Source organism: Electrophorus electricus, chromosome 22, assembly GCF_041902795.1.
Source record: "Electrophorus electricus isolate QZ-2024a chromosome 22, ASM4190279v1, whole genome shotgun sequence".
Taxonomy (NCBI): Eukaryota; Metazoa; Chordata; class Actinopteri; order Gymnotiformes; family Gymnotidae; genus Electrophorus; species Electrophorus electricus.
Window position 1 is genome coordinate 12,161,216 of NC_137518.1, and position 19,756 is coordinate 12,180,971.

Consider the following 19,756-nt stretch of genomic DNA (forward strand, 5'->3'; position numbering starts at 1 on the left):
ACTTAACAGCATGTGGCAAATAACCACAATAAATTTACCACTAAAATAATACCCCCCCCTCCACCTCCACCATCACCTCCACCTCCACCACCACCTCCACCATCACCTCCACCTCCACCACCTCCACCTCCACCTCCTCCACCAGTGGTCACAGCAGTGCAGGACATGGAGACGTCTTGGTGGGAGGGGGAATTGCAGTATCGATCCTTTTACATTTCAGTCACATTATTTCTACTCATGTATTACACTATTGTGTGTGTGTGTGTGTGTGTGTGTGTGTGTGTGTGTGTGTGTGTGTGTGTGTGTGTGTTCCAGCCTGTGCATGGGAGCACACCCTAGAAGTGTAACAGAACTGGAACAGAAGTGAAGCGGCGACTGTTTGATCAGGAAGGAATCACAAAGCACCTGTTTGTAACTGGGCAGAAACGTAAATGTAGCATCACGTGACTATTACTGACTAACTCAGCCAATCAGTGACACTTTTACTGACCAAGTGTTTTTTTGTCTCTGTGAAGACTGAAGTGCCTCCTTAGGTGATGGAATTCCATTAAGACTTTTTGATTGGCTATGAAGACTAAAAGGACACTAATGTTCAGCACAGAGGAAACGCCGCAGACCTTCAGGAATGGAAAGTGTTGTGGGAATGAAGCCAGGACACAATTCACCTGGAAAGAGACGCACGCTTACTCATACTGCTGCATGAGGTGGGGAAATGTGTATGAAATGAGAACTGAAACTGGGGAGAGAAAGAGAGATCCATTATCAAGAACCAGTAAGGACAGAGAGAGAGAGAGAGAAACAGGGACGATTCCTAAGCAGTTCAGATCTGTAATTCAGGACCGTCATACGCCGAGTTATTCTTACCGTTTAGATGAATGTGGGACTTGAAACTGTCGAGGCACAGGAAGTCTTAGAGACGATGGGTGAACGGTGGACCCCTCCCACCCTGCGCTTTGTGCTTTTAATTAGTCAGTCCTCAAACAGAAGCTTCATGGTCTGTTCTAGAAACACAATGGACTACCAACTATCTTATGAAGCTTTGGGATAGCGGAGTGTGTGCGCGTGTGTTTGGGGGGGGGGGGGTAACCACAAAACTATTGCACACCTGAGGCGCAATACCGAAGGAACAAGAGGGATAACCAGCAACAAAAACAACAACAATGATGATGATGATGATTGTGACGTTGACGACCTTGGACACGCCCTAGTAACGGTTCAGATGGTAAATGCATGTTAGGTTTGAAAGACCCCAACATCCAGCTCACAGACCCCAATGCACCCTTCACAGGTCAACACAGACCCCAACACAGTCTGTGAGAGAGTCAGAACTCCAGGGGGCGGGTAGCAAGTCTGATGGAGGTACACACACACACAGAGTAACAGCTTAAGAGAATATATACACACACACACACACACACACACACACACACACACACACACACACAGAGTAACAGCTTAAGAGAATATACACACACACACACACACAGTAACAGCTTAAGAGAATATACACACACACACAGTAACGGCTATACACATAGAATAACAGCTTAAGAGAATACACACACACACACACACACACACAGTAACGGCTATACACACAGAGTAACAGCTTAAGAGAATATACACACACACACACACACACACACACACACACACACACACACACACACACACACACACACACACACAGGTCAAGGCCTTCATAAAACACACACAGGGTAACAGCCTAAAAACTCTAAACTAGAAAGTTATTATTATTATTATTATTATTTATTGTTCTTCCTAGCTATTTATTATTGTGAATATTTTTCCAGGACTACTACAGTAGGAGGGGAGGACAGACAACAAACCGGGCCGGACCACGACATTAAATCACGAGTGGCCCCTCACACACCTCGAGCCCCCCCGACCCTTAAACACGTCACCAGCAAACCGAACCGTCCACCGTGACGTGCAGCTGTGTGCAGAGGCAGATATCGGCGAGGTCCGATTCCGCCTCTCGGGAGCGAGATCTGGCGAGCGAGCGCCCGCCCTCCGTTCGGCTCTCTCCTCCTTTCTCCGTCTCCCCCTCTTCTTTTCTCCATTTTCACTCCTCTCAGTCTCTCCATTTCCCTCTCGCACATGTTCTCATCTTTCGTGCACTCTCTCTCCTGACACACACACACACACACACACACACACAAAATCTCCCAGCAACTGACATCAGAGGACAGCAAGCCCATCAAACACTTTCTAATTTCTGTTCTATAGTTCCAATTTTGAAAGCTCATTTTGTTCAAGGGAACTAAAAAAAAACCCCAAGCTGCTCATATTTGTGGTTATCCGTCACTTGCGAGCAAATGCCCTCCAGACCGAAACTTCTGTAGCGAGTGCAGCTGCTGTGTGACAGGGCAGAGCAGCTTCAGGTCCCATCACCTTCGGTCCCACTCCAGATCGGACCCCGAGGAGCAGCTTTGGGTCAGGCCACTTACGTGGTTTCTTGTATCTTTAAATCATCAGCCTGGGTTGGTAAACGTTGGCTCTATAACTGAGCACGGCCCATATGAACAGTACTGGCAGTCCACACTGGAACATCCCAGCGTCAACGGCCCCCGTGAGAAGGCCGTGGTGATCACGACCAAACTAAACTCGTATGGCGCCACTGGAGGGTGCTACATGCCCAGGATAACATGGCACCGTCTTTCCTACCACAGATGATGATAATACCTCTGCTGTTCCCTTTTGGAGGCAAGACCTGGACGGGGTCAAAGAGCCAACACTTCTCTGTGGCAAGCTGCAGTTCGACCAACACTATCGATCATAAAACACAGATTTGAGATTGAGGGTAGTCTCAGCCTTAAACTGGTGTGGGTCATATCTGTAAGATGGGAACTACGTTGCTGAAACAGACTAATATATATCAGAGCAGATGCCCATTATCCGTGGCGTGCCCCAGGGTTCTGTTCTGGAGCAAGCCCATGGAAAAGCTTCCACAGCTACGCAGACGATACCAACATGTATTTGACCATGTTCTCCATGATTCTATCGATCAGTGCCTTGAACATATAACAACTGGATGTGTAAAAACTTCCTGCAGCTAAATAAAGAAAAAACAGGACATTTTATTTGGAAATAAAGATGCGAGATTTAGACTTGCTGCCTATCTTGACTCTCGAGCCCTCAAAAAAATAAAATCGAGTGTGCAGCCTAGGTGTTCCATCGATTGGAGTTCTGTCTCAGTTTGATCTCAGCTTTAGCAAACATTTCCAGGCAATTATTAAACCATCGTTTTATAATTTCGATTCAGGGGTCCCAGAACCTCAGAAGTCTTCAGGTCTCCACAGTGAGATTAAATACCCCCTCTGTCTCAAGCAGGTCTCACACAGGCGCACAACGCTATGTCTCCTCTCTGCGTCGTCTCTCAGGGACAGTTCTGCAGCGGTATATCACAGCGAACTTCTACTTCAACTTCTGTTTCTTTATGTGAGTTTTATTTTATCCTCAGCTCAAATCTCCATTTTAACTTTACTCTAATCAATCATTCATCTTTCTTATAATGTATTTTCCACTTTATTTCGAAGCTTAATTTAAATGAATGTTCCCCCCCCCCCCCTCGTTTTAGCAAAAACCTTTGAGTCGATGAATCTCGAAGTGGAATGAGTTATTATTTAAATTCTGCGTCTGTGTGAAGCTCTTTGAATTGCCCCTTTGTATGAAAAGTGCTACACAAATAAACTTGCTTAATCAGAGCACGGGACTAGTGCTCATGGAGCACGTTTGTATTTCTCTCCATCTTCACTTTTTTTAAGTCTTGCCTTATATATGAACTCTGCCTACTGTTCACATAGAGGAAACAGCAAAAGACACGTACACAGCAGTGATGTCAAATCAGTGACACACACACACACACACACACACACACACACACACACACACACACACCCCCTGTTTGGACTAGGGGTGTAAGCCTTAAGCCCTTACCTTCAACAATGTTATTTTGAAGTTCTAGATTTCACACTTGGTGGTGTTTTCTATTTCACTAGGATCTGACTGCACAATAGGAGTCTATCCAGATTAAGAAACAATCAGATGAAGGAACTTCAGCACCTGCTTTCATCTTGGTCCATGTAGCACCAGGGCGTATAAAGTATGAGTGAACACTCGCTATACCTGAGTAGGTGCATCTTCACTGGAGTGGCAGAATCCAAACAGTACAGCTGACTCATGCAGGGCTGTTACTCACCTGTTTCTCCCCAGAGCTGTTTCAGACGTGAGCTTGATGTACACCGCGACACCAGCGGGGTCCTCCCACTAAGAGTGCACGTATGCACAGTATGGTCAAAATACGCCACTGCAATTACACGCTACATAAAAAAAAGTGCACTGCTCAACAGGGCATCATAACACCTTTAGCTCACTCGTCGGTACAGGTGTCCACTGGATTTACAGCAGACAGACACGTGAGTTCGCTCACAGGCGACACGGTCACTGGACACACGATGCAACAGCACGTAAAAACAGGAGCTATGGGGATGTGTTCCAGTCAACAGATTCACAAAGGACTTTAATACAATCCAAGTGCAAATATCTTAAATCATGTTTGAAATCAAGCAGCAGTGGAAGGTTCCTGAGTGCGTGTTGGAGGGACAGATCGCTGGTTTGGCTCCTCTGGGGTCAAACTGGTCCAGAACGAGTGCCCATGTTGTTGTTGGCAGACACGCCTTCTGTCTCGCTGGGGAGACAACCATCTGTTCCAGCAAAGGGTTAATCCAAAAATACCCAGCCCAGATTCCAGCACGTTCCACCCCACACATTCCCATTCCGGTTCACATATACAGATCCAGTCTGACCATTCCCACTCTATTCCATAATGTATTACTCGGTCCATACACTGTACTGTACAACCCTACGTGCTTTCTGGACCGTTTGCACAAACTACACCATGTGTTTCAATCCCATGTAAATTAGCTGCACATTAGTAGTGAAACACGACTGTTTAAATAACGTACGAATGCAAATATCAATAAAACAGACCAGATACTCCAGCCAAACGAGAGCACCCCCTACCAAAACACCTCAGCCCCCTGCCACTGAAACAGCAGCTACCACCTGAACGTACAGTACAGTTCAACATAATACTGAACGCGAGATTCAGAAAGATTCAGAATGGAGGAGCACAATCAAGCTTTAATTCAGCACTGCTGGATCCAGTGTCATCAGAGAGAGCGAGGGCCGCTAGCTGGCAGATAAACCCTGTGTGGAAGCTTTGAAAAACATCTGGCTCCAGGTCTTACCCATGCCATGGTCTTTGCAGACCGACACACACACACACACACACACACACACACAGGAAGGCAACAGTATGAGTGTGGAAAGGGAGGGGCAGACAGTTTCACAGAGCTCTAGGCTAAGGAAAGAAGACTCAATTACCCAGAAATCTGGCTAAAAACACAGCTAGGACACAGACACACCGCTGTGGACACCACTGAACGCGCTGGCCGAGAGACGGACCGAGAGGGCCGGGGTACGATGCCATGAACCGTCCTCACGAGCGCCTGCCACCAGACTACAACAGGCACCTAATGGCCTCCTACGCGTTAGCCCTCACTGCTCATCTTAGAACACACACACACACACACACACACACACACACACACACACACACACACACACACACACACACACACACACACACACACAGAGGCTAGCAGCAGCCAGGCACACCGCGGGACGTCCACGGCGCCAGCACGCATCGCTCCCCATGGCAGCTGCAGTTCAGCTCCCGCTCCTCCTCATCTCCTCGTGCAGTCGCTCCTTCCGTCTTTCCCCGCACGCTCTCTGCCATCCCTCGCTCCCTCGCCCACACCCTCAGACCCCGGAAGCCAAATCGCCCTCCTCCTCCTCAAATGGAAAAGGCAGAGCAAATACCTTCCACCGCTGCTCTTCACTCCCGGGAAGGCAGAGAGACTGAGCAGGGGATACCAGCAGAGAGCCGATCCCACACTTATCGCCTTCTCCGGAGAGCATGAGACGCTGGGATCACAGCGCGCTCCTGCCTTCGCGTCCTCTGAGCCAGTCTCCCAGTCCAGAGCTGAAGCTGAGCCAGTATGAAAGACTCGCACACCAAACAGCGTCTGACAGAAACAGCCTCGCTCACCCACACACGCTCGCCCACTTCGCTCTCTCTCTCTCTCTCTCGCTCTCTCTCTCTCTCTCTCTCTCTCTCTCGCTCACATCCCCCACCTCTCCCTCACATACACACGCTCACAGACGGCTACACACATGCTCTCTCTTCCAACATAGGATTCGCATAAAATCTCTCTCTCTCTCTCACACACACGCGCTCACACGGACGTTCGAGGCTTCAGGAGACACCCGATGGACTGTGATGCTGGCTGCAGTCTCCAGCTTGTGGAGGAGATAAAGACCAGCTGCTCAGACTCAGCACACACACACACACACACACACACACACACACACACACACACACACACACAGCCATTGTTTTGATTCAACCAGACAGAGCCAGTGCAGTGGGGCATGGTACAGGGGTGGGGTGGGACCGTGTGTGTGTGTGTGTGTGTGTGTGTGTCCAACCAATGCGTTATATCTCCATCAACACAACCCAGCCAATAAAACCCTTCCCTCTATACAGGTTGACTTACACACACACACACACACACACACACACACACACACACACACACACGTTTGTTATTTTAAAGATAACATCTTCCCATTTGATATTTATGGTATTTTGCAGATGCCAAATCTAGAGTGGTTTCCATACTGGCCAGTATGTTCTCCCTGGACCCTGCATGTGATGTGACCATAACACTGTGTTGGTTGAACAGTCCATCATAAGGACTACCAGCAGAGCCTCCCAGCCCCGCACGTCTCAACAGTAGTGTCACCCTGTTCGATTTGCCTCCTGCTGCTCCAGAGCTCGTGTTGAGATCCGATTCAGGTTTCTGGAGAAACTTCTTAAGCACTTTGAAAAGACGACGACGACAACTACTACGATGAGGTCAGTGCCGTGAACTTTGTTCGCACAAGCGCATCAGCTCCGTTCCGGCGCTTCCCTCAAGAATTCAACTTTGCCCCGATCGCAGTTTTGCCCCCGCCACTGACCCGAGACCAGTAGCTTGGGAATTAAACATGATGGAAAGGACGACACAACTGATCAGAGTCCATCACATGCCAGCACTGCCCTAGCAGCCCCAGAGCCCCCCGGCCGACGGTGAAAAGGGGGAGTTCAGAGCCATTGCTGCTCCTTTGTTCTCCGACGCTCCCAAGCTCTGCATTTCCTGGGATGAACTGCCGCTACTGTCAGTGCCTTTGACTTCCGAATGAATCTGCTAAGGAACTGAGAGCTAGAATGGAGAGAGAGAGAGAGACGAGTGTGTGTGTGCGCGCGCAATACAGGCCCAAACTATTACACAGAAAAAGAATTTTTCTCCGTGGTGTAGTCCTAGAAATTGTGTGATATGGAAACATCAGATTCAAAAGAAGATCTAAGAATTTTTTCGTTTTTCCAGTTTCTGTTTTCATGAACAGGAAATGAAATCGCACCCACCAATAAAGCCACATACAGCTCAGGATCGAGTCCTCCTGCTCAGAAGAAACATTTCAAACGTTTATGGATCAGCTACAGATGTGATCGCAGAACACTCTAAAAATCTGTATTATATTTAATGTAGAGGCAGTAAAAAATTGGTAGTGCAAAATTTTCAGCTTCTAGACAGAGGTCCTTGATCAGCTGTGTAAGCAAAGTGCTGCAGGTACTAAATCTAGCCCTTTAAACCAACAGTAATTATCCTAACATCTGTATGTACTTGGAGTGTATTCTTTTTGACAGGGACTAGCATAACGGTACTAGCGCAAGTTGTGTATTGTCGTTGTCAGGCACTTCTGAAGACACTCCAGTGTTGGGCTGCACGTTCTGGGTCGTGGTCATGCTGAAAGGTGAAGGGTCATCCCGGTCTGTGTGCATGTGTTCTGGAGGAGGTTTTCCTCAACGATGTTCCTGTATGTGGATGTATTCATCCTTCCCTCCATTCCTCAGTCTCTTGGCTCCTGCCACGGTCATCCACCCCACGTAGCTCTGACCCAAGACCTCAATTTCTGTCTCACTGGACCAGAGACTCTTTTTCCACACGTTGCTTGTCCTTTACGTGCCTTTCACTCAACACCGTCTTCCGTCCTCCCACTCTGCCATAAAGGTCTGATTCACGGAGTGTCTGATCTCATTGGTTAATGTACTTGACCGGTAATCAGAAGGTTGCCAGTTCAAGTCCCACCACTGCCAGGATTCCACTGTTGGGCCCCTGAACAAGACCCGTAACCCTCAATTACTCAAGTCGTGTTCAGTCAGAATTGTAAGTCACTTTGGAAAAAAGCATCCGGTAAACGCCGTAAATGTAATGACCGTTGGGTTCTTTATGTCCTTCCTGAAATTCTCTCTCTTTCTTGACTGGATGACCAATTTCTTTCAAAAGGAAGGAGGCCTCTATGGTCCTGGGAACATCAAAGCCTTAGACAGTGTTTTAAATGCTCATGCTAATCTCTGCTTTGCCATAATCCAATTCATGACATCCACCCACAATGCCTTGGTCCTCATGTCATCAAACCATGTCCAGTCAGTTAAAATTCCAACCCGTGGACTCCAACCGAGTAGCGGAGAAACAAGGAGAATCTCACGGAGACACAGGATCACATAACATGACCTGAAGGCAGACATCCTAGCTGGGACTCAAACCCAGGACCGGCAGGAGGTAAACGTGAGCTCTCTGGTGTAAGGGTCAGAGCACACGTTTGAATCTTCTGATGTGAAATTGCAAAAATTAAAAAAAGAGTGAGTGCTTTTTGAACACACACACCCACCCCAAATTGTATGTGTAGGTCAGACAGGTCTATGTGGAAGTCACATGAAAACCCAGACCAGGCAGGTGACGAGTTTCAGTCTTATTCTATCTGTAGTTCTGTTCTTTAATCCTGGATTATTTGCGTTTCCATGGTTTCATTACACAGATTATTGTGCTGCGTCTGACAGACGTGCTGATAGACTTTGACACTCCCGTAGTGCTGGAAACGGCCAACGACTGCAGGCGAGTCCTGTATGACTCCGTCCTGTCCGAGACCCTGTCTCAACCTCCAGAGTGAACACACTGTGTATGCTAGCAGACAGACAGCTGGAGATTAGCATGTGCGCTAATGCTAACACACTACCTCTTCCTGTCAGACGCGTGGGGACTCCAAGACCCAAACACTTCTTGCCTTGTCGAGGAGATATTTTAATATTTTAGACACATAATGCAACAATCTAGAAACACATCCGTAACTTGGGCTTACAGAGATCCCAGCGATCCCAGACGATAGGAAGGACAGGGCTGAGTTTGGATACGATTGCTCGTGAGGAGCAGAGCCACGAGTCTGCCCCTACAGCTCAGGGCGCTGTTGTTCCTCTGACATCTGGAGCCAATCAGGACTCCAGCGCCAGGGCAATGGACCCACGCACACACCATCACCGTTCCGACGTGCACACACAAACGGGCAGGCAGGCAAATACACACACGCGCGCACACACACGCACACGCGCGCACGCACACGCGCGCACACACACACGCGCACACACACACGCGCACACACACGCGCACACACACGCGCACACACACGCGCACACACACGCGCACACACACACGCGCACACACACACGCGCACACACACACGCGCACACACACACGCAGAATGGGGTCAGGGCTCTAATCGGTGGACAGACAATAGCATCAGGATAAATTAGATTTGGGGAAAATTTCCAAGACACTTTGCCATCTGTCTTTCAGTGCTGGATGTGAACAAATGTATGAGCCCTCTCCCTCCCTCCCTCTCTTTTCCTTTTATCTTCGGCTCCCCTCTGCCCTGACTCCACTCCAACCCCATCCCCCACACAACCGACCAACCCATCAGTGTGTGTGTGTGTGGGGGGGGGGGGGGGGGGGGGTCAACATCCTGTCCGTTAGCTCCGTCTCCATGGTCACCCTCTCAGGACCCACGACAGACAGAGAGCGGAATAGCAGAAAGGAGCGCGAAACTGTGGGAAGTGGCGACTTGCCTGGGAAGGGAGAGACGCAGAGAGCCTCCTTACAGATCAGACGGCTAATCCGGAGCGCTAATCAGGCTGTCTGTGGGAGAGGAAGGGGACCCGAACAGACCCAGGGACTACTGGGAATGAACCGAGCGCATGGGAGGGAGGAAGAGAGAGAGAGAGAGAGAGAGAGAGAGAGAGAAAGAGAGCGAGAGAGAGTGTGTGTGTGAGAGAAAGTGTGTGTGTGTGAGAGAGAAAGTGTGTGTGTGTGAGAGAGAGAGAGAGAGAGAGAGAGAGAGAGAGAGAGAGAGAGAGAGAGAAAGTGTGTGTGTGTGTGTGTGTGTGTGTGTGTGTGTGTGTGTGTGTGTGAGAGAGAGAGAAAGTGTGTGTGTGTGTGTGTGTGTGAGAGAGAGAGAAAGTGTGTGTGTGAGAGAGAGAGAGAGAGTGTGTGTGAGAGAGAAAGTGTGTGTGTGTGTGTGAGAGAGAGAGAGAAAGTGTGTGTGTGTGAGAGAGAGAGAGAGAGAGAGAGAGAGAGAAAGAGAAAGTGTGTGTGTGTGTGTGTGTGTGTGTGTGTGTGTGTGTGTGTGTGTGAGAGAGAATGTATGTGTGCGCGCATGCGTTTTCTCTGGTAGTCTCTTTCTCCTACATGCACAGAGACACCACAGAGCAGACAGGTACCTGTTTACACTACGCCAATGTAGCAGAAATAGATGGATGTTGCAGAAGAAAGAAACAGATGATTGATATTTAAATCCCACAGATTATATATCCCCCGAGAAGGGAGCCGAGTGCGGACCAGGGCAACTCAGACCCGCTCTGCCACACAGAACCCTGCGGCAACAGGAACATGGACACAGAGGCAGAACATGAGAAAGGCAAACAATATTCATGGCAACCATCTTGCTCCCTGCTCGCTCAAGAAACACAGCTGCTCCGCCTTAAAGGGACAGTACTGGATTTCTCTGCCCAGTGTACAGCCAAAGTGAAAACTAAAGAAAAGAATGAGAGAAGCGTCGTGGCTCATATGAAACGTGTTATTATAGTGGATGAAGAATGCAGAAAATAAAGACCAACTTTGTTACTAAACATTCTCACATGCTTCAGAACTCTTCTTCCCGGGTCATGCATTACTGTCACCCTTGACCTGTTGGTCCACTCACTCACTCACAGGCCAGCTGACAAAACCAACCCACTGCTCAGGCCATCAAAAGACAAAGGAGCAGCTACACCCACCCACAACCCCTCAGTGGACTGGGTACACAACAGCTGCGACCAGTTTAACACACAGACACAGAAACGACAGTCCTGCAATGACCCACGGCGCTCCTCCAATCTGAGCGACTGGCGTGGGGAAGTTTAAACATGTTCAGCCAGCCAAGGTAATTGGAAAACAATTACCACGATGCATCTGCCCTCAAGAAGAATCCCACAAAAATCAGTTAATTTAAAAGAGAGGAGAGGGGAGGATGAGTGGAGAGGTGACAAAAGCGCGCGCACGCACACACACACACACACACACACACACACGGCGGGGCTCAAACCAGCAACCTCCCAACCACTGGGCCACCACTGCCCTGGAAGACAGAGGAGAGGAAGAGGAGACTTACAAGGCACAGCATGGCGGTAGAGGTTGTCTCGAATGACCTGCTGCAGTCTGTGGTCATCTGAAGACTTCTGGAACCGCTGGCTGAGGTAGAGCTTCAGGTCCTTATTGAGTTTACTTCCTGAGGAAGAGGAGAAGACTTCATCAGTCACTGTAAACAAACATCCCCACAACAGACAGTCAGTGGTGTGCGCGCGCGTTCTCCCAATGCCCAGACACCTGGTAGAATGCTGGCTCTGATGGATCACATCACTAGTCACTCACTAGTTGTGCTACAGTGTAGTGCATCCACAGCAAGTTGAAAGTCTCCTGAAGAGATCCTTCACCTGCCAAACACTCCGGTCGTGGCCGCGGTAAACAAAGCAACGCGCAACATATTCGCACGTCTGCTTTTACCCTGAGCTTTGAGACTTCAACAGACTTCATTAGGAATTGAATATGCCCTGGGCAAGTCTTTAACACATAGTAATACACTGCCATTCACACTTATGACAATACCTGGCTGGCTCCTCCAGAGTGTTTGTGTAAGCTGTACCATAGCAGGCCATTTGAAGAATCTCCCACCCTCAGTCAGACCATCTGTTTGTAAAACACGGAGGGTTTAACGAGCACTTTCACACAGAGGTGCCGAGAGCCAAGTGGTGTTGCCTTGCTAACACGGCACCCCCGCACACCCACACTGGCGCTGGGCCAGCAGACATGAGCAGACAGAACAGCTCCGTTTGGACCAGACCAGACCAGACCACCGGTCCAGCGGACATGAGCAGACAGCACCTCAGAGCTCAGACTGCTGCCTGCACGTTCATTTGTCGGAGGAGTTACATGGGAAACATTAAGGGATTTGTTTTCTTGTAAATATTTAAATTTAGTCTGGGTACAAATCCCACATCTTTAGTTTGAAGAGAACTCAGCCTTTAAGGTTTAGATACAATCTGTGTCAAGGAATTACCTGTACAATGGTTTTAAATAACCCTTAACATATTGGCAGGGAGAACTCATGTGCTTAGGTTATAATCTCTCACACCCACCCACCCACACACACCCACCCACCCACCTACACCTTACAGTGAGATATGTACTAAGCGAGACATCTTTTCAGACATCCTGGGTGAACAAACAGTCTGCTGAATTGAAAGCGGAGGATTTGGTTGCCATGGAAACACAGAGCAGGAATGCTAGTAAACAAACCTACAGGCCTTAAAGAAAATGATGGAGGCAATAAACAAAAACAAACAAACAAACAAACAAACAAAACAAGCAAGCCCTCCACCGTTGCAGGGTACGCGTGTGTGAATTAGCCTGACACGACAGGCGTTTCGCAGCGAGGTTCCCTCTGTCCTGTGGGTTCTGCTAGTCACGCGCTACAGTTAACACAGAGTCGGCACTGCTAATGTACACGGTTACAAGAAAAAGGGTCTCCCTACAGGCTGTGACCCCCACTGGATTCAGGAAGTGTAAAGGGGAACAACTCTCACTCAAAGAGGCAGTGTTCAGTCTAAAAGCTCACAGTAGCAGTGAGGTGCTTTCATAACGCAGCATAACGGACCACTCGGCGCAACCGACCGACCGACCGGCGATCTGACCAAGCAACCGGTCACTCCGAACCTTTCCTAGTGCAGGCCGCTGACAGACTGGGCAGTGTGAGTGTGAAAAATGATTCAGTCTTTCAGATGTTAAATTCCTCAGCCCCACCAACAGCTCACCAGCTCTGAGAATCCTGGGAGAACGGAACATCTGACCCTCTCATCCCACACTCCCTTTAAACACCACACAGTCGAGCCGTGTTCCTCAGAGCAGTGAAACTCAGCTGTGCGGCGTGAGGTTTCTCAGCATTGGAACATAATGCAGACGACCACAGCAGTGTGGAAAAGAAATTACATCACCACTCTCGTAGACAGTGTGCGAGGGCACACACAGACGCATGCAAACCGAGAAAAGAATCCGAGAAATTAGGTGCCGGGAAAGGGGCATGATCTAGCTACTGGTGAAGCGGGTCGGAGGTCACATCAAGACTCTATGACAGTAAAGACCTCTTCGGCAGCCTTACACATCCTTGAAACACATCTCTTCAAACACACGCACACAGAAAGTGTGGAGACACGCCGCTTGCGATGGTCACTGACGTCGTGTTTCCTCTCTGCTTTGGAGCCAGCGGCATTACAGGAGCATGGGGTGACCCCATTCTGGTTTTACCCCTGCTGGTGCGGGCAGACTTGCACATATGGGGGGAGGATCACTCCATTACATTACGCTGTGATGAACGTGTGTGTGTGTGTGTGTGTGTGTGTGTGTGTGTGTGTGTGTGTGTGAGAGAGAGACAGACTTGGTTCACTGGGCTGTAATACCAGACTCTGACTAAACCAGGTGTGTTGGACGGTGTCAGCAAAATAAACCTCAGCTCCACTAAAAAGATGTTGAGTGCTAAATACAACCACAGCGCAGATGCTTTTCAGCTCCCGTGTCATATCTGGCACTTTGCGACGCGCCGTTGCCGTGGGAGACAAGTGTGGGCGGCACGCAGGCCCGCTCTGTGACTGCACAGTCCTGCCGAGGTCACACACACAATACTGCCTCGTGATGTCACAGGGAATTTAGCACAGATGTCCCTATAAAAGAACATCGGCAGCACACAAAGCCCCATAAAGTGATTGTGTCTCTGCATGATTAAAGTTGTCACAGATGTGTAATTTACACGAGCCACACACACACACACACACACACACACACACACACACACGGTTCTATTGGTCCAGACAACACGAAGCCCGTGCCCCACGCTTGACTCCGTCCACTTGAGTCCTTTACTGCATCACACTTCAGTTCTCATCACTTTCTTCAGACATTTTCTGAACATTTCCCAACATCCCCTGTACTAAACTGCTCCTACCCCGACTTTGAAACACTTTGCAAATATCACTTTCAGATTTTAAAGGCAAACCATCGTTTTTACGCAGTCGTTTAAGAACGGAAAGTGAGGGTTGTTATCAGTACATTATTAGATCCGAGTTGCATACTGCAGTCTTGTACAAAATACCTCCTAGTAAAAATCTAATATTTCAGTTATGATTAACAGTGTCTCAAGCTGGTGTTGAGGTGTTTATTTAAAGACTAAAATAATACTCACACCAGCCAAAACAGAAGTAAACAGCTGTGTGATGGTTATAGCCAGCAACCATGTCCCTGCGCACTCACTCATACTGGGCAGCTTACTTTAATTACAGTGTACAGATGGACACACAGCTGCTATACGATAAGCTGGCCTAGGTCAGTGTGCGCCTGCATGCGCCTCAACCACCTCTGAAGATGTCAACCTTGAAGTCCCAGTGCACTCTAATTCTCTCACACACACACACACACACACACACACACACACACACACACACACACACACACAGAGTGACACCACACACCCCAACCTCAAGACATCAGCACAGCCTGGCCAGCACAGATTACAGAAACAGACCACCCAGCCTCTTCTACAGTACTCGTGTGTGTGTGTGTGTGTGTGGTGTGTGTGTGGGGAGGAGAAACAGAAGCTCATCAACATCTTCACTCCTCCTCCCTCCTCGGTCACAGGAGAGCCAAACACAGCTGGAGGTGGCCGATAGGCTACTGAGGACTGAGTGAATGTGGACATTCACGTGCACACACACACACACCCACCCCACGTCTGGGGCACGTTTAGATGCACAAACATGTCCCCTCCACAGACAGACCGGGAGAGTTAATGAAGGTTTCTGCTCCCTCCGCACGTAGTTTACACCAGGCTCCGCCTCCTTGGCCCCGCCTCACAGCTTAGGGATGCAAAAAGGACCAGAAGAAAATGCCCAACATATATCTGTCGTTAAGAGCCTTTATTATATTATGACACTAGTTATATCTAATCACACAGTGTGTGTGTGGGGGTGGGGGCAATCACATTCCACCACATGGCACCATGGCAACCTTGCTTCACCCAGAATTGATCTTAGCCCCAGACAGCTTGTGTCTGCTGCACCCTGCTGGTGGAATTGGGAAGCACAGGCACACATTTTGGACATTATTTCAATTTCACTTTAGTCTGGGCAAAAAAAAAAAAAAAAAAAAAAAAAAAAGAAAAAGCAAGCCAAATATTGATGAATGTTGAGCGTAAACTTTACAGAATTGTGTAAACTTTACAGAACTGTGAGATGACCACACACTAATGAAGCTGTCTTCACAGTGTCCTTCACAAATATTGACACTACATAAAAACAGGCTGAGACACACACACACACACACACACACACACACAGCTCTGTTTCACTCTTGATACTCTGGACACATACAATAAATTAATTCAGTGGGAGGGGCCATACAGTGGAGGCTGGGGATTGAAAAGCTGGAAAGGTTTGTGCTGGAGAGCTGTAATGCATCTTTATTAGCTGTGTGAGTTACAGCACTCACTGAAACACTGCAGACAGAGCAGTACTGCAGGAGCCCTGGAATACAGCTTGGACTTCCCTCTCTCCCCACAGGACACCGGGACACCCCGCCCCCTGTGCTCTGGACACAGGACACACCACCCCCTGTGTGACTGCAGGAATCATCATCATCACAGAGCATGATTGCTGGTTAACCAGTGCAGTGAAGCTCTGCACACAAACCCCAGAGCCTGAAGCATTGCCGAGAAGTCCAGCCACGCGCCGAAATTTACGACATCACTGCAGTACCACGCGGGCCCATTCATCACCATTAGCCTGGCCAATCACAGAGCAGAAAGAAAACCCAAGCGAAGCAGCATCTCTCTAGCATCAGTGAAACTTCACCACTCTACCTATCGTCTTTATTGATCGACACAAATATGCATCAGTGTCATGAAATGCGGGATTCATCTGAAGGACAAAGGCCGGATCAGCGAACGCGGATTAAGACCAGTCTCACTGCAGTGGCATGGGTAAAATCATTTTTAAGATCTGGGTCTGAAAGAAAGGTTTTCCTTTCCTATTTCACATAAAATGCATGCTCACGCGCGCGCCCACACACACACACACACACTCGCACTCTAATTGCTGCATGACCTCATCAACCACTCTGCCGAGTTTAAGAATGCCATGAAACCTCTCACAGTAAACAGAAACAGAGGGTTTTCAAGGTTGACTGAAGGCCATGAGCCCAAGGCACCACTTCTTATGCGCAAGCCACGCCTCCTGCATCTAAGCCCCTCCCCATAACTTCCCCCACAATTCCTGCATCATGGCCCCAGGACTAATTAGGACTGCAGGCGGAGCAGAACTACCGCTGGGCTGTTGCAAACGTCTCTCCGAGCCATGCAGGAGAAAAAAGGAGATCAGTAGCACACCTATTGATCTTTAGTGTGTAAAGCATGTGGAGTGTGTGTGTGTGTGTGGGGGGGGGTCACCTGACTCCTGACATGACTTTACAAGAGTGAAATATGCATATTTCTGTGCGTAAAGGAAGTCAGGTGAACAGACGCAGGTGAGTCTATAAGTCTATGTGGGGTCACGTCCACAGAGTTACGTGATTGGTGGATTAAGTGATGGGAGAGGTAGACTCTGGGCTACCCCCACCACCACCAATAATGTCTTGCACTGTGGGTATTTAAAGGTTCTCTAATAAGGAACCCATCATCACCAGCGCCCTGCAGTCCACCCACACACCCACACACACACACACACACACACCTGTGGGATCCTTGGCCTTGCTAACCTGACGCTCCACCAACCCAGCAGCAGTCTGCTGCTCATGCCAACACACAACTACAGCCACAGCAACCGCAGTGCAGTGTCCAGCATTGCCACCAGAGGGCAGGATTCATGGAGTGCATGAGGGTGGGCAGGGCGTCGCCTACATGACACGGGGGAGGGGCGTCATCTTCATCACCCTAGCCTGCTTCCCTCTAATGAAGGTGGAGGAGCACAGAGCCACTCCGTTTAGTACAGTGTGTGTTCACCATAACTAACTGAAGCAATTTCCTGAGGTCACCAGGAATCAAATGAGTGCGCGCACAAACACACAGCGTGAAAAGAAACCAGTAACTGGGTCAGCATGGGTCTTTAATCTTTAATCTGGCAACCACACAGGCCATACTGCACATATATGAGCACAGAGAGCGCAGCAGTAAGGCACAGACCTGCAGACGGAAACGCACAAGGAAACGCATCCACCCACACCCATGTAGCCATGCCCACCAAACCTACAGCCACTACAGGTGCCAAGCCTGTGTGTGTGTGTGTGTGTGTGTGTGTGTGTGTGTGTGTGTGTGTGTGTGTGTGTGCTGAGGGGGGCCTCCCTGTGATCTTGGTCCAAAGCTGAAATGTTTAGACTCCTCATGAGTCATTAACCCAAACCCACCGTCCACTGGTTTTGGGTGACACCCAGCAGACGTCCAGCTCATACCACTAATGCTTTCACGCCACGTACCCCGCAGTCCTTGACGCATGCAGTAAACAAGCCAAAATATCTGCATCAAATCAACTTTTTTTGTAAACATGGCCAATTGTCAAGTCGGAGTGTCCGAGCGGAACTACAGCAGGACCTGCCGGACAGACCACACACCTGGGAGACGGAGCAAGACACAAATGGACATGCAGGGCCGGGTGGGGGGTTACTGGGTCACGGTCCGACCGAGTCAGTCTGCAGCTCTGCCTCCAGGACCTGCTCCTCCTGCTCCTCCTTACAGCACAGGATGCTCCTCCCCTCCCAAAACGTCATTAAACAAAAACAACTGCATTGTTCATGTCTTTCTCTCTCTCTCTCTCTCTCTCTGTGTCTCTCTGGTGTTCGCTATGAAGAGGGAGCGTGTGCGATCGGTACCGTAACACAGCGGGATGGCCCCACCCACCTCCGAGTGGAGACAAGTGTGAGACCTCAAAACAAACAGAAGGCAAAGGAGCCATCATTTCGTCACACACACACTTCGCTGCCAGGGAGGAGCTGTGACAGCTCTAGCTCTGCCCTGCACAGTTCTGCGGTTTATATACAGTCTTTAAAGTATGGATACTACAATGCATTATTCTTCAAATTAGAAACTTCTAAAACAAAGATTTGGTTCAGACTGAGCCATGTTGAGCAGGGCAAACTCAACTTTTGATCTTACATTACACATTCATGCTTTACATGTCTGGCAGACACTCTTATCCAACTTTCAGTCATGTTACGGAGGCAGACGGGTGCAGCGTCGGTCGTCTTGCCCAGACGTGGGAAATTGAACCCTAGTCCCCCCGCCCCTCATTCTCCCAATGGCCCGAGTACACAATCCCAAAGTGACTACAACACTAGGCACACTCTGCTTCTACTCGTCTTTCTAATCTCTCTCTCTCTCGTCACCCAAACTAAGGTAGAGTGAAATCCTGGTGCAGCTCTCTGCTGGGGGTGGGGGGAGGGCTTTCTGACAGTAGCTCCAGATTTTAAAGACACTAATAATGTACAGGAGAAGAGCGACACACACACACACACACACACACACACACACACCATTATATTCCATCCTTTGCTGTGCAATTTGACGTTTGATACTACTGGCCCATGAGGCCCAGGAGATTTGGTAGCAGATGCTCTAACCACGAAGCACACTGCAGTGGAGCAGAGTGGAGTTCACCCTTCCCTCCATTACAGCTCTGTTTCACAGCCCTCGTCTCCAAGTGTTTTATTAGCGTTGGATAAGACGGCTTCGGTTCTCCACTTCCATTATCACTAATGACCTCTGCAGTTCTCTACTTCTGAGCCTGCCTGCATACCACACACATACACACGCGATTCACCCATAAAAGGACACCAATTCAGCAAAGATGAGGATCTGAAGTGTGCCTGCGTGCGCGCGCCCGTTACCTGTGCTGATTACTTCCTCAGTGACTCAGTTTCCCAGATGCCTGAGGAGACTCCAACAGTACACTATTAAACCTCACCCCTCCACCTCCAATCTTACACACACACACACACACTTTCCCTCTCTGCGCTCCAGATGTGCCCTACTGCGGAATATGCTGAGTAGCCAAGAACGTCTGGAAAAAGTCTCACAGTGGTATCCTCATCCAGTGCAGGTCTAAAGATGAGTCAACATCACCTCCACCCAACCCAGCTCCACCACGCAGCTCCAGCGCCGAGCTCCA

The 19,756-nt window shown here is 49.1% G+C and overlaps 1 protein-coding gene across 12 annotated transcripts in view; it reads right to left on the bottom strand.

The window, feature by feature from the left end:
* magi1b (membrane associated guanylate kinase, WW and PDZ domain containing 1b) overlaps positions 1–19,756 on the bottom strand; it is a 74,719-nt gene that overhangs the window by 35,918 nt on the left and 19,045 nt on the right. For 11 of the 12 annotated variants that reach the window (XM_081705841.1, XM_081705840.1, XM_035520375.2 and 8 more), the window contains exon 2: positions 11,671–11,787. In XM_081705841.1, the coding sequence (XP_081561967.1) occupies positions 11,671–11,787 (117 nt within the window). Of the gene's footprint in view, positions 1–4,222; positions 4,242–11,670; positions 11,788–19,756 lie in introns of those variants that run through there. The other variant, XM_081705842.1, reaches the window with a different exon arrangement.